Here is a 14,154-nt window from a genome sequence, read left to right on the forward strand (position 1 = left end):
CAGAGAAGCAACTGTAACTGATCCACAACAAAAGGTTATTCTCATAACTGAGGTCTCACGTTCCACCTTCTCTAAAGTGAGCTTTGTGGGAAATGTTAACTGTTGAATCTGAGCATCACAAACACAATGATCATTCTCTATTCTAATTTTTTTTGTTGTTTGTTTGTTTTGGTGACCATCTTGCTCTGTGGCTCAGGCTGGAGTGCAGTGGTGTCATATCAGCTCACTGCAACCTCCGCCTCACCCTCCCAAGTAGCTGGCATTACAGGCGTGTGCCACCACACCCAGCTAATTTTTGTATTTTCAGTAGAGACAGGGTTTCACAATGTTGGCCAGGCTGGTCTGTAACTCCTAACCTCAAGTGATCCGCACACCTCGGTCTCCCAAAGTACTTGGATTACAGGTGTGAGCCACCATGCCTGGCCTTCTAATGTTTTTTAAATTTGAAATTTTTCATAATAAACCGTTGGGGAAAAAAATAAAGTGACCTTTGCCTCTATTTCTAATCCTGCCTTCCTCGCTAGGTATTACTTAGCTATAGGATACCCAGCAACGACCTATCATAATTTCCTGCCATCTGATGGCAGTGCCATAGGACACAGAGAGAGTATAAACCCACTGTCAATATAAGCACTAAAAAACCCTTAGGGTCAAGTAACAAAAAGGCCTGCCAACAGCTAGATATTAGGTTCCAACAAAATGCTGGGCTTTCATCAATTTCCTTCTAATTATAGCCTTTTCTTTTGAGACAGAGTCTCACTCTGCTGCCAGGCTGGAGTGCAATGTCATGATCTCGGCTCACTGCAACCTCCGCTGCCCAGGTTCAAGTGATTCTCCTGTCTTAGCCTCCCAAGTAGCTGGGATTACAGGCGCCCACCACCATGCCTGGCTAATTTTTATATATTTAGTAGAGATGGGGTTTCACCATGTTGGCAAAGCTGGTCTTGAACTGCTGACCTCAGGTAATCCACCTGCCTCCGCCTCCCAAAGTGCTGGGATTACAGGTGTGAGCCACCACGCCCGGCCAATTATAGCTTTTTCTATGGGCGAGGGGAACTGTTCTTCAGGTCTAAGAAGAGGAAGAAAAGATGCTGAAAAGCATGTGCAAGTTGCAGAAGAGAACACAGCACTGATGGATTAAAAGTCAGGGGAAGCTGAGTTACATAAATTTGGCTTGCTCTGGTGCTAGTCCAGCAGCAAAATCACCAATCAACCAAATATGCTCAATTTCAGCAGCTATCTAACAGGCACAAGAGAGAACATGATTAACACTAAAGAAAAAGCCCCTGTTCAAGACAGCTATTCCCAAAGGACTGTGCACTCATAAACAGTTCTCTCTAGAAAAAAACACTGACAAGGACATTAGCTTTTGAAGTTCAATAGATGAAGAACCCCTCACTTTCTATCCGCTTTGTTCCCTCTTGCACAACATTCCAAGACAAAGAACTGTGATGTCAGTACAGCTGACCTAAGCTCTGACACTTGCCATTACCTCTTGCTGCTTCTCCTCATTGGGGTAGGTGTCTACAAATACTCCCAGCCCCACAAATTTGTCCATGTTTCCAAACACAGGCCCTAGAGAGAGAGAACAGATGATGAACAATGAAATAAAGCTAAGAGTTGATAAAGGAATAACATATCACTATGATGGAGGAAAAAGTAAAATTCAAATGACTCCCAAGCCTCTCTTAAGATGAGAAAACACATGTAAAAGTGCCCAGCAAAGTTCAAGTAACAAGTGCCCAGTAAATATCTGTATTTGTATGTTGTTGGAGGCAAGGGAAAGAGAGAAGGCCACTGCAACCTTATTTAGCACTCAGGCAGCTTCCTGATCCAAACTGGTTGCTACGGCGCCCCTACGGTATTCTGCTTTACAAACACTTGGTAAAGCCTATGCCCCCAAGAGAGAACTGAATTTCCTAGGTCTACTTCTTGTTGCAAAAGAGATCAGGTCAAATCAGGTTGAGCCTGCCATCTATGTGGAGAAATAGCTCCTACACAACAAGAAAAATAGATAACTCTTGACTCAGCAGTGCTGAGATCATTCACTGTAAATGCTTGGAAGACATCAGCTCACCCAGTCATGTTCAGTAGAGCCTGTGCTTTCATCCAGCCAACAGGCCAGTTAGTTTCACAAGGAGACTCAGAAAGAACTAACAAGCAGTCAACTTCCCCAGGATGAGTCAAATTCAGCTGCTTATAAGGACTCAGACCCCATTCTAGAGACTAGATAGGCTAGTGTTCATCCATGTACATTAAGGGAGAAGGAAAACAGCTGGCACTGTGGGGAAGGAACCTTTTCAAAAAGAGGGCACATGAAAAAGCAGGCTGTCACACCCAAAAAAGAGTAACACAGGGTCCCAATACCTGGCTGCATCCGATCCTTTGTGTACCAGATTGCCAAGCCATCCCCATGCAGATTCTTCTTTCCTTGTCCATGAATTTTGAAATGCACCTGCAACTCCCAGTCTCTCAGGAAACATGGCTAAAGTGAGAAAGACATTGGAATCAATGAGAAGCATGAAATGCAAAACCCCTCAAGACCACACCAGCAATCTACAGGCTTGGAAAACACAAATGCAGGTAACATAAGGCTAAGGGTTAAAACCTAAATCTAAGACTTGCTATGTGTTCATGTCATAAAATTAAATGGATTGAACTGTTTAGAGATTTAATATGAAAATGAATAAACCTCCCCATTATTATCAATATTTCCCAACAGAAACAGGACAGAACTCCAAAGCTGGAAAAGACAGGAGTATACCAAAGTCCACTCCTGTGATCCTACATCCACCCAGCACAGTAGCTCGGCTTTTAGAGTGGAGATAGCTGAATTCATACTCATTTATAACTCAAGATCACATCTCAGACAGAAAGACTCTGAAAAGCTGGATTTAAAGAAAGGTCAAAGCCTAATTTATTATAATAGAATAAGAAAAGCTAAGGTATTATGCAAAGGCTTCCAGGAATAATTAGCAGATATTACAAACAACCCTAATTAGCTAGACCTGGCCCTCTGCCAAGCTGAGGGGTAAGCCAGAATTCTCACAAGAGCAAGTTACAGCCCTTCAAACCCTCCCGTCCATGGCCAAGAAGCATAAATGCACTTGGAGAAGGATGCAAGTGGATGGTTAAGTGTTTTAAATAGTTGAACAGTTTCAAGAAAAAATCAGAGTGGGTACTTCATTTAGGGATGCTTCTGGTTAAAAGTATACTATGAAGACAAGGTCAGGAGATTGAGACCATCCTGGCCAACATGGTGAAACCCCATCTCTACTAAAATACAAAAAACTAGCCAGGCGTGGTGGCTCACACCTGTAGTCCCAGCCACTCAGGGGGCTGAGGCAGGGGAATCGCTTGAACCCGGGAGGCGGAGGTTGCAGTGAACCAAGATCGCGCCACTGCACTCCAGCCTGGCGACAGAGCAAGACTCTGTCTCAAAATAATAATAATAATAATAATAATAATAATAAAAAATTTAAAAGTCTACTGCGAAGAAAGAAGTGAAGGAAGAACAGACAGATCAGCCGAGTTCAGCCAAAGGCTCTCCAAATAGACTGTTCTGGGCAACATATTGTCAGATCATTTTCAGTTTTCATTTTTTTAATTTCTGGGGTATTTTCCAAAAGTGTTCATATTAGAAGTACATGGTAAAAATGAAAGGGGTTTGGGTACTTGTGCATTTAGCAAGGGGTCCTGAAATCTCCAATAGGTTATCCTATTCTGATAAGCCAGTCTCTGTCTTGTCACTCTGGATTCTGATCTCTCTGCTATTTCGTTAAGATTTCAGAGAAAGGCCAGGCACAGTAACTCACACCTGTAATTCAAGCACTTTGAGAGACTAAGGTGGGAGGATCACTTGAGTCTGGGAGGTCCAGGCTGCAGTGAGCTGTGATAGTCCCACTACACTCCAGCCTAGGTGACAGAGTGATAATACCTTGTCTCAAAAAAAAAAAAAGGTTTCAGAGAAAGAGTGAAATTCAGTGGGGCAGGAAGCTGCCAGTAGGTAGGTATTATGTCCCCAGGAAGAGGGCAGTCACAGAAGTTCCCAGTGAGCCAAGAGATGTCTGTCACTGATTCTTGGCCTCCCATAGCAAAATGTTTTGCTCAGGACCATGTCTCTAATAGGGGTTCTGAAATTCTGCCACACAATGGATTTACCTAATGAGTTTTAAACAATCCCAATGGCCAAGCTGCACCCTATTCCAATTAGATCAGAATCTCCGGGAGTGAATCCAGGCATCAATTCCAATAGATAGCCGAATTTGAGAACCACTACTCAAACAAATGCATCCTATTAACTCAGAAACAAGCCCATAGCCAGAGAACACAGGTATCAGAAATCTGAAAAAGGAAGAACCAGATGCCATACTAGAACTGCTGCTAAAAGTTATGTAGAGACAGAGACCCAGCAAGACAGCAGCAGAGTATCAGGCCTTGAACATAATCATTCGGTAACCCACAAGAGCCCCGTCAACAAACTTATAGAAGTGTAATAACATAACACATATTTCTGTAACCATTTTAACTTGCCACAGCTTTTTCAAGTCTATTGTCTTATTTTATCCTCACAACAACCCTGTGGGCAAGTAAAACAGGTATTCTGAAGCTCCTTTATCAGATGGAGAAAAGGAAAAGTAAGAGGTTAAATAATCTGCCCAGGGCTCACAGGAGGACTGGGACAGAGCTGGACCAACGACCCCAGTCTTTCAACTGTCCTTTATCTCTCCTACCAGAACACAGTGCTCTGTACTCTGTCCAAAAATGAGCTCAGCACTATGATCTAGGTTAAGGGGCCAGTTTGTGCAGATGACTGATGTAGAAATTTCTCTTGCCCTCCTGAAGAGGAAAAAGAAATCATTCTCTTTTCTGAGAGGAAAAAGAAATCATTCTCTTTTCTCATTATCTATAACTAACAAGAAAAGCCATGTAAAAGTAAGTTCTTAGTTTAGGAGAGCTCCAGAGAAAGTATCAAAGGATGCCAAAGTCATGCCCAAAAGTCAATTGGTTGTAAAAGATGTAGAACGAGCCCTGAAAACAGAAAAGAAAGCATCATCTTACACTTGTACAAAATCACAGTGCAGCCACACCAGGAATACTGCATTCACTTCTTGCCGCCATACCTCAAGGAAGACAATGCAGCTAGAAAAGGTCCAGAGAAGGACAAATAAAATGACCAACAGCTCAGAGTGGCTTTCACATGAAAATAAAATTTTATATCAGATTCTTCAAATTGAAATAACAAGGTGGGGATACTGGGATAAGGTCTGGGATCTTTAAAAGAGTACTCTTAACCAGGCATGGTGGCTCACACCTGTAATCCCAGAGCTTTGGGAGGCCAAGGCAGGAGGGCTGTTTGAGGCCAAGAGTTTGAGACCAGCCTGGGCAACATAACAAGACCCCATCTCTACAAAAATATTTTAAAAATTAGCCAGGTGCAGTGGCACATATCTGTAGTGTCAGCTACTCAGGAGGCTGAGGCAGGAAGATCCCTTGAGCCACGGAGTTTAAGGCTGTAGTGAACTATAACTGTGCCACTGCAGTCTGGTCTTCTTGCAATCTTCTTACAAAGTAGTTAAGCAGGAGTTAAGTTATTATTAAACCCTATTGGGTCAATCAGGAATTAGACATTTCAGGAAAAAAAAAAATGATTTGCTATAATTAAGGCAATACAGAACATTTTCCTAAATACCTGATTTATTTATTATGAAGGTCAGAATAATCTCAAAAATAAAGATCCTTGATATCCACAGAAGACAGAATACTAGGGGGATAAACAGTAAAATTAAATCAGTATGCCACTGCTGAAACTTCTAGGCCTTTCTGGGTCACCAACACAGGAGGGAGAAAGATTCTTACCACCCGGTTCCACAAGGCACCCTGTTTACTTTGCATATCTGGGGTAAGGCGGATATACTGGGTCATCACCATGGCATTGCCCATCAGATTCCACAGTGAGGAGCTGCCTGTGCCCACACCTACAGGAAGGAAGTAGATAAGTTCATACTCTTCAATACCAATCCATTCAGAAAGCAGCTACCACAGAGCCTCTGAAAGCTGAGCCATTATCTTTTTTCCCCCCTTTCATTTCACTCAATCTCCCATCTTATGCCACCCATGAATCTTAAATCCTTACCATCTCTACAACTTTCCCAAGGTCTTTATCAGGTGAGGACCCCAAAGCACATAAAACCTATCACTTTGCCCATGCTACAGTAACCATAGCTCACATCCATTCTTCCCATTTTATATGTGAGTAAACTTTGGCATCGTAAAAGAAAAAATTTTTCCTGGGTTACATCAAAAGGAATTTGACAGTGGCTTTGACCAAATTTGACCCAGGTGCAGTGGCTCACCCCTGTAATCCCCACACTTTGAGATGCTGAGGAGGGAGGGCATCTTGAGGCCAGCAGTTTGAGACCAGTCTGGGCAACATAGAAAGACCCCGTCTTTACAAAAGTAAACATAAAAATTAGCCAGGTGTGGTAGTCTGTGTCTATAGTCCTAGCTAGTCAGCAGGCTGAGGTGGGAGGATTGCTTGACCCCAGGAGGTTGAAACTGCATGAGCCATGATTGAGCCACTGCACTCCAGCCTAGACAACGGAACAAGACACTGTCTCTAAAAATATATATAAATAAAAATAAAAAGAACTTTCATTCTTTTAAAAAGAAGATTCTAGGGCTTAATCATATTCTTTCTTTAAACAATCCTTAAAGTGTGAAGCTACTCCCTGTACTTTCAATTATAAACTCCTTAAAGGGTGAAAACTTTTGTGTCTGCATAACCCATAGTATTAGCAAAGAGATCAGCACAGAGGCACTCCGTGTATCTAAGTGAATAAATGATTACCCTTAGTAGTAGCATATACTCTTGCATTTTTAATTGTTTTCTGTCCCACTACCTATGCCTCATTAGGGAAAGACTTGTATGAGTTAAGCCATCTGCACCGGTTTGTCATTGTTTTGTAGCTAAGTGTATCAATTTTCTGGCCGATAAGCTGGGCTTAGAGTTCTCTGAACTCTACCCTCTTTCAATAGGGTACCTAGGCAGGAGAAGAAAAGGTGGTTCTACCTAGCAACATAATTTTATCATCTGTCTTCTCATTCAGTTCAAGTTCTACCCCAGTTCTTCCTCTTGCTTTATTTCTAGCACATCCAAAGGTTCATCTGGAAACTGGCTCATTGTTAGCTGTCCTCAATCACTCTTCACCACTCTCAATCCTCTCCCCTTCCCAAATTCCTGCTGTCTAACTCCAGGCCTAGCACTAGTGGCACCCGAGAGCCCTGCCTTTACCTGCTGGAAACTTCCAGAGTCTGGCGGGCATACCTAGTAACTCCTGCCTTTCAGACCTGTGGCTCCCATACGCAGAGGGAATCCCCGTGGGCCCCACTGCCGCCAGCAGTTTCCTCTGGGCCACGAAGCCCTTCGCTGCCCCGGCCTCTACCCATTAAATCAGGTCCCGAAGCCCTCCCCCTGCACGACCACCTCACCCTGGGCGCCTCACCCTGGTAGGGCTTCGACAGCGAGTGCTCCCGTTTCAAGTATTCGAACGTTTGACCCGCCCCGACTTGCTGTGGCCCCTGCCTAGACCCCAACAAAAGAAGAAGGAGCAACATCCTGGACCCATCCGGAGCCGACAAACATCGCCGCCACTGCTGCCACCACCGAAGGGGTCCCAGAGTCGCCGCCATCTTTCCCACCGCCGACCCTTCATCAAAAGCCCGCCCCGTCACCCAACCCATTGGCCCGAAGAACCATCTGCTCCTTGTCCTATTGGCTCTCGTCAAGTCCCCGCCCCCGCAGGCGAGCATATCACCGATTGGCTGGCTTGGGTATCAGTTGCCTTGCCAACCCAGAAAAGGGGCGTAGCCCAATGCCCAGACTCTCTTATTTGCATTTGCCCTGAGTGCCACTAGGCTTGCTGGGATACGTAGTTTATTTCTATTTTGTTTTCTGCGTACGAGAGTAAATATAAGGAGATAAAACGTTTCTTCTGGTCCCAAACAAGGTTCTATCCTCTCTGCCATAGTACGCTCCTGACTGCAGCTCTCTGAATCAATTTGGAAGATATCACAGTGAAAGGAGAAATAGACAAATTCGTAAAATAGCTGGAAAATTATCAAATTTATAAAAGAGTTGAACAGCCCTATCAACTAACTTGACCTGATGATACTTATAGAAACTCTACCTAAGAACAGCAGAGGACATTCTCTTCAAAGGCAAATGACTCGTTTGCCTTGATAGTCTGGGCCATTAAACAACCTACAGATGTAAAAATTGAAAGCACACAAATTAATTAATTCTCAAAGACATCACCTCCTTTCTTCCCTTCTTTTTCTTTTTCTTTTCTTTTCTTTTGTTTTGTTTGTGTAAGACAAGGTCTTGTTCTGTCGCCCAGGCTGGAGTGCAGGAGCGCAATCGCGGATAAAGCGATCCTCCCGCCTCAGCCTGCTGAGCAACTAGGACTGCAGGGACGTCCTTTCCTCTTTATCCGGCACCACAACAACGTGTCCAGACTGGTTTCCACGTAGCCACTAAAGTGATCAAAACGATCTAACCATGGTGAGTGTCAGGGTTAAATGAGTCAATATTGGTAAACCTCTTAGAACAGTGCCTGGCATATAGTAAGCACTATTTCTTCCTTTTTTCTTTCTTTGTGTGTATGTGTGTGGTTTTTTTGTTTTTGTTTTTGAGACAGGGTTTGTCTCTGTTGCCCAGGCTGGAGTGCAGTGTCATGACCACAGCCTCAACCTTCTGGGCTCAAGGGTTCTTCCCACTTCAGCCTCTCAAGTAGCTGGGACTTCAGATGTGTGCCACCACACCTAGCTAATTTTTTATTTTTTGTAGCATTGGTGTGTGTGGGGTGTCTCACTAAGTTGCCCAGGCTTACCTTAAACTTCTGGGTTCCAGCAATCCTTCCTCCTCAGCCTCCCAAGGTGCTGGACTAGAGGTGTGAGCCACCACAACCAGCCATAAGCGCTATTTCATCATCATCATTCTTATTAACCAGGACTTTGATGGTTCATGGTCATGTGTAGGGAGGAGATTCAAGCCCCTCAACTTGGTGCACAAAGCCCCCTGCCATCTTATTGCCCATGACTCCCTCCATCTTTATGCTCCAGCTTCCCTTTTCTCTTTTTTTTTGCAGTCCGCTTCCTTCTGGAGGTTCTTCCAGAACCCCTCAGGCAGGGTATATTCTCCTGTGTGAGCTCTCAAAGTGCTCCATGCACATCTCTTGTAGAGCAATTGACCGATCTGTGTTCATGTCTTCCCAATAGACTTAATCAAATTTAACACTGTCTTGTTTTCCTGAGCATGAATTTATTTAATAAGATAAACATGATTATGAGCCTACTTTACAGGGGATCAACCTTTTAAAATTAAAGCTGTTGCATTTTTTAAAAAGAGATGGGGTCTCAGCCGGGCCCAGTGGCTCGCGCCTGTAATCCCATTACTTTGGGAGGCAGGCAGATCACCTGAAGTCAGGAGTTCGAGACCAGCCTGGCCAACGTGGTGAAATTATGTCCGGACTAAAAATAATACAATAATTAAGCGGGTGTGGTGGCAGGCGCCTATAATTCCATATATTTGGGAGGCTGAGGCAGAAGAATTTCTTGAATCCAGGAGGTGGAGGTTGCAGTGAGCCAAAAAAATAGCACCACTGTACTCCAGCCTGGGGAGCAGAGTGAGACTCTGTCTCAAAACAACAAGAACAAAGAAGAGATGGTGTCTCAATCCCTCACCCAGGCTGGGGTGCAATAGTGTGATCATAGCTCACTACAGCCTGAAACTCATGGGTGAGGCTCAGCTAATTTTTAACATTTTTTCTAAAGATGGGGGTCTCACTATGTTGCACAGGCTGCTTTTGAACTCCTGGCCTTAAGTGATACTCCCATCTCAGTCTCTCAAAGTGTTGGGATTACAGGCATGAGCCCTGGTGCCCATCCTGTCACAGCCATCAGTCTTTGACATCCTCCAATGTCAAATGTCTAGTGCTAAGACCTTAGGAATTGCAGTGAATCTGTTCATGTCATATAATGGCTTTAAAACAATTCATAGGCGGGCGCGGTGGCTCACGCCTGTAATCCCAGCACTTTGGGAGGCTGAGGTGGGCGGATCACCTGAGGTCAGGAGTTCGAGACCAGTGAAACCCCATCTTTAAAAAAAAAAAAAAATTCATAACTCCCAATTACCAAAATCCAAACTCCATAGTGTAGCATTCAAAGCCCTTTGCAACCTGACTGAAATCAGGCGGTACGAATATGTATTATAATGTGTGTCAGCCGGAATTATGGAGCTCAATTAACAGATTATTGGTTTGTCTCCACAGCAAGGCTGGGCACTCCAGGACCACAGGAAGCAGGTCTTACTCATTTCCTATCTCAGGCCCCACCCACTTTCCCAACCCCAACCTGTCAGCCAGCACATAGTAGGGGTTCTAATTGTTTTGAGCAAAATTATTTTCATTGCATTTGTCTGCAAGATGAATTTTTAATTGTGGTAAGATGTGCATAAAAACAACTTATAATTTGTAAACATTTTTAAGTACAGATGCTCCTCAACTTTCAATGGGGTTACAGAAAAACCAAACACATCCTAAAGTCTAAAAATCCTAAGTCAAACCATCAGAAGTGACGGCCATCTGTATATAGTTCAGAGGTATTAAGTTCCTTGGCAGTGTCATGCACGCTGTCAGCTGAATTTCTGATAGATTAACATCAGCAGATTTTTCATTGTAAAATTGTGTATGATGAAGAAAAGGGGTAGAAAGGAGAAGGGTGTGAAAGGTGACATGCACTGGCCAACAAATCAGATCATTTTGTTCAGACTGTTGCAATAGGAAGAATGCTCATTAATGAGAAATGTATCAAAAAAAAAAAAGGAAGGACAGGGGGGTTCAGTAGCTCACACCTGTAATCCCAGCACTTTGAGAGTCCAAGGCAGGCGGGAATCACTTGAGGTCAGGAGTTCGAGACCAGCCTGGCCAACATGGTGAAACCCTGTCTCTACCAAAAATACAAAAATTAGCTGGTTATGGCACCTGTAATCCCAGCTATTTGGGAGGCTGAGGCAGGAGAATCGCTTGAACCCAGGAGGCGGAGGTTGCAGCCAGCCTGGGCAACAAGAGTGAAACTCCGACTCAAAGGAAAAAAAAAAAAAAAAAGGAAGGAAACCTGGGGTAACTCCAGGTAAACAAGGGATTTTTACAACAGGAAGGATGGGGAGGGTCTTATCTGAGTCATTGAGGAAGGGTGGAAGTGGGTCTTATCTTGCGATATTCTAGAGCAGGGTAATCTGTTAAGATTAGCCATTTCTCAGCCCTGCTCTGTGGCTCATGCCTGTAATCTCAGCACTTTGGGAAGCTGAGGCAGGCGGATCACATGATGTCAGGAGTTCGAGACCAGCCTGGCCAACATGGTGAAACCCTGAGTCTACTAAAAATACAAAAAAAAAAAAAAAAATAGCTGGGCATTGTGGCAAGTGCCTGTAACCCCAGTTACTGGGGAGGCTGAGACATGAGAATCACTTGAGCCCGGGAGGCGGAGGTTGCAGTGAGCCGAGATTGTGCCACTGTACTCCAGCCTGGACAACGGAGTCTACAAAATTAGATAGAATGAAGACAAAAGGATGGGAGATTTCTTTGCTGTAGCTGCTTTTCAGAAGCACAAGCTTCAGCTAAGTTCAAAACAGTCAAGGTGTTGAGGGGTGTTGGAGGGAAAGAGAACAAGGAGCCATGCCCCCCTCTGCCTTACTCACACGCAGAGGGTAACACTTCCTTACTCACATGCAGAGGCTAGCTCAGAACACAAGACCTCCTTGGAAAGCTAGCTCAGGTCTTGCACTCCCATCCTTTCATCTGTCTAATGGTTCCCGTTTTCTCTGTGGAATCATCCATCTTCCATGATCTAGGGCTGCACAACTTCAGGGCTAGGGTATTCATATACAATGTGAGTTGTGCATTCCAGCAGTTCTGGGTGATTCTTCTACCTTCCTGTCTTAAAAACCAAAGAGGAGGGCTGGGCACACTGGCTCATGCCTGTAATTCTAGCACTTTGGGAGGATCGCTTGAGCCCAAGAGTTCGAGACCAGCCTGGACAAGATGTTGAGACCCTGTCCCTTTTAAAAAAATTAAAAACAACAACAACAACAAAATTAGAAACAACAACCACCACCAAAGAGTTAAAAACAGCAACAACAAACAAAGAGTCTCCTCTATTTCAAAAAATGAGAATGGGGGAGATTTTTTAAAAAAAGGAAGTAATGTGCAAAACCTATCACTGGAGTCTAGAAATATCATAAGCTACAGCTTCAAAGGTCAGACAACTTAAAAAAAAGTTTTGGTGGGTAAAATTTTCTTCATTTGCCTTTGGCCTGTGGAATACCAACAGGCAGAGGAGCCCTGAGCTCCCCAGGACCTGGATGAGTAGGGAAGTGTGGGTTTAAAGCGGAGCTGCAAGCTGGGCACAGTGGCTCACCTGTAATCCCCGCACTTTGGGAGGCTAAGGCAGGAGGATCACTTGAGCCCAGGAATTTGAAGCCAGCTTGAACAATAAAGTGAGACTCCCATCTCTACAGAAAAAAAAAAAAAAAACACTTTTTTTAAAAGCTGAACTACAGCTAAAACAGAAGCCAAGGAAGGGTGTGGACAAGACTGGAAATAACCCACACTGTGCCACAGGCACAGCACATGACTACAAGGAATGGCAGGCTCTTCTGGAGGAGCAGAAGCCACAGGATCTGGAGAAATCAGCCTAGGACTTCAGAAATTAACCTGATTCAAAATCCTGAGCCAGCCTGATGGTGGCAACTTCCCAAAGATAGATTCAGAGTTGTTGGCTCTGAGGGGAAGGCAGTCAAGGTTAGACTGAAAATGAATGGATAAAAACTGAAGATTAATGTGTAAGGAGCCCAGTTATAAACACATGGTGGTGCTTCTTTACATTGTACTCTACTCAGTATTTCTTTAAACAAATAGATTTACATATAGCTTTTTTTTTGAAACGGAGTCTTGCTCTGTCACCCAGGCTGGAGTGCAATGCGAGATCTGGGCTCCCCACAACCTCTGCCTCCTGGGTTCAAGCAATTCTCTTGCCTTAGCCTCCCAAGTAGCTGGGAATACAGACACATACCACCATGCCTGGCTAATTTTGTATTTTTAGTAGAGATGGGGTTTCACCATGTTGGTCAGGCTGGTCTCAAACTACTGACTTCTTGATCCGCCCACCTCAGCCTCCCAAAGTGCTGTGATTACAGGCATGAGCCACTACACCTGATTGGCTTTTTTTTTTTTAGATAAAGATTTTTTTTCTTTTTCTTTTTAATTTTTTTTTGAGACAGAGTCTTGTTTTGTTGCCCAAGCTGGAGTGCAGTGGCACCATCTTGGCTCACTGTAACCCCTGCCTCTTGGGCTCAATCGATTCTCCTGCCTCAGCCTCCCAAGTAACTGGGATTACAGGTGCCTGCCACGACACCTAGCTAATTGTTGTTGTTGTTCTTGTTGTTGTTGTTTGAGATGGAGACTCACTCTGTCACCCAGGCTGGAGTGCAATGGTGCGATCTTCGTTCACTGGAACCTCTGTCTCCTGGGTTGAAGTGATTCTCCTGCCTCAGCCTCTGGAGTAGCTGGGACTACAAGCACCCTCCACCAGGCCTGGCTAATTTTTTTTTGTATTTTAATAGAGACGAGGTTTCACCATGAGAGCCAGGATGGTCTCGAACTCCTGACCTCAGGTGATCCACTTGCCTCGGCCTCCCAAAGTGCTGGGATTACATGTGTGAGCCACCGTACCAAGCCTAAATAAAGATTTCCATCTCCTGTCATGAAGACTTTTAGAATGCTCTTTAGGCCAGGAGCAGTGGCTTACACCTATAATCCCAGCACTTTGGGAGGTTGAGGTGGGCTCATCACCTGAGGTCGGGAGTTCAAGACCAGCCTGACCAACATGGAGAAACCCCATCTCTAGTAAAAAAATACAAAATTAGCCAGGTGTGGTGGTGGATGCCTGTAATCCCAGCTACTCAGGAGGCTGAGACAGGAGAATCACTTGAACCCAGGAGGTGGAGGTTGCAGTGAGCCAAGATCGCACCATTGCACTTCAGCCTGGGCAACAAGAGTGAAACTCTGTATTAAAAAAAAAAAAAAAAAAAAGGAA

At 44.3% G+C, this 14,154-nt stretch overlaps 1 protein-coding gene across 5 annotated transcripts in view; it reads right to left on the bottom strand.

The window, feature by feature from the left end:
- Window positions 1–7,744, bottom strand: part of LMAN2L (lectin, mannose binding 2 like) — a 32,867-nt gene extending 25,123 nt beyond the window's left edge. For 2 of the 5 annotated variants that reach the window (XM_032255324.1, XM_032255323.1), the window contains exons 1-4: window positions 7,506–7,738; window positions 5,860–5,978; window positions 2,368–2,485; window positions 1,493–1,575 (exon numbers count right to left, since the gene is read on the bottom strand). In XM_032255324.1, coding sequence (XP_032111215.1) covers window positions 1,493–1,575; window positions 2,368–2,485; window positions 5,860–5,978; window positions 7,506–7,692 — 507 coding nt within the window. In that variant the 5' untranslated portion in view covers window positions 7,693–7,738. Of the gene's footprint in view, window positions 1–1,492; window positions 1,576–2,367; window positions 2,486–5,061; window positions 5,363–5,859; window positions 5,979–7,505 lie in introns of those variants that run through there. The other 3 variants (XM_032255327.1, XM_032255325.1, XM_032255326.1) reach the window with 2 other exon arrangements.
- Between the last annotated feature and the right edge of the window lie 6,410 nt (window positions 7,745–14,154).

The sequence above is a fragment of the Sapajus apella genome, unplaced genomic scaffold (genome assembly GCF_009761245.1).
Source record: "Sapajus apella isolate SASKATOON/1434 unplaced genomic scaffold, GSC_monkey_1.0 scaffold89, whole genome shotgun sequence".
In the NCBI taxonomy this organism is placed as follows: domain Eukaryota; kingdom Metazoa; phylum Chordata; class Mammalia; order Primates; family Cebidae; genus Sapajus; species Sapajus apella.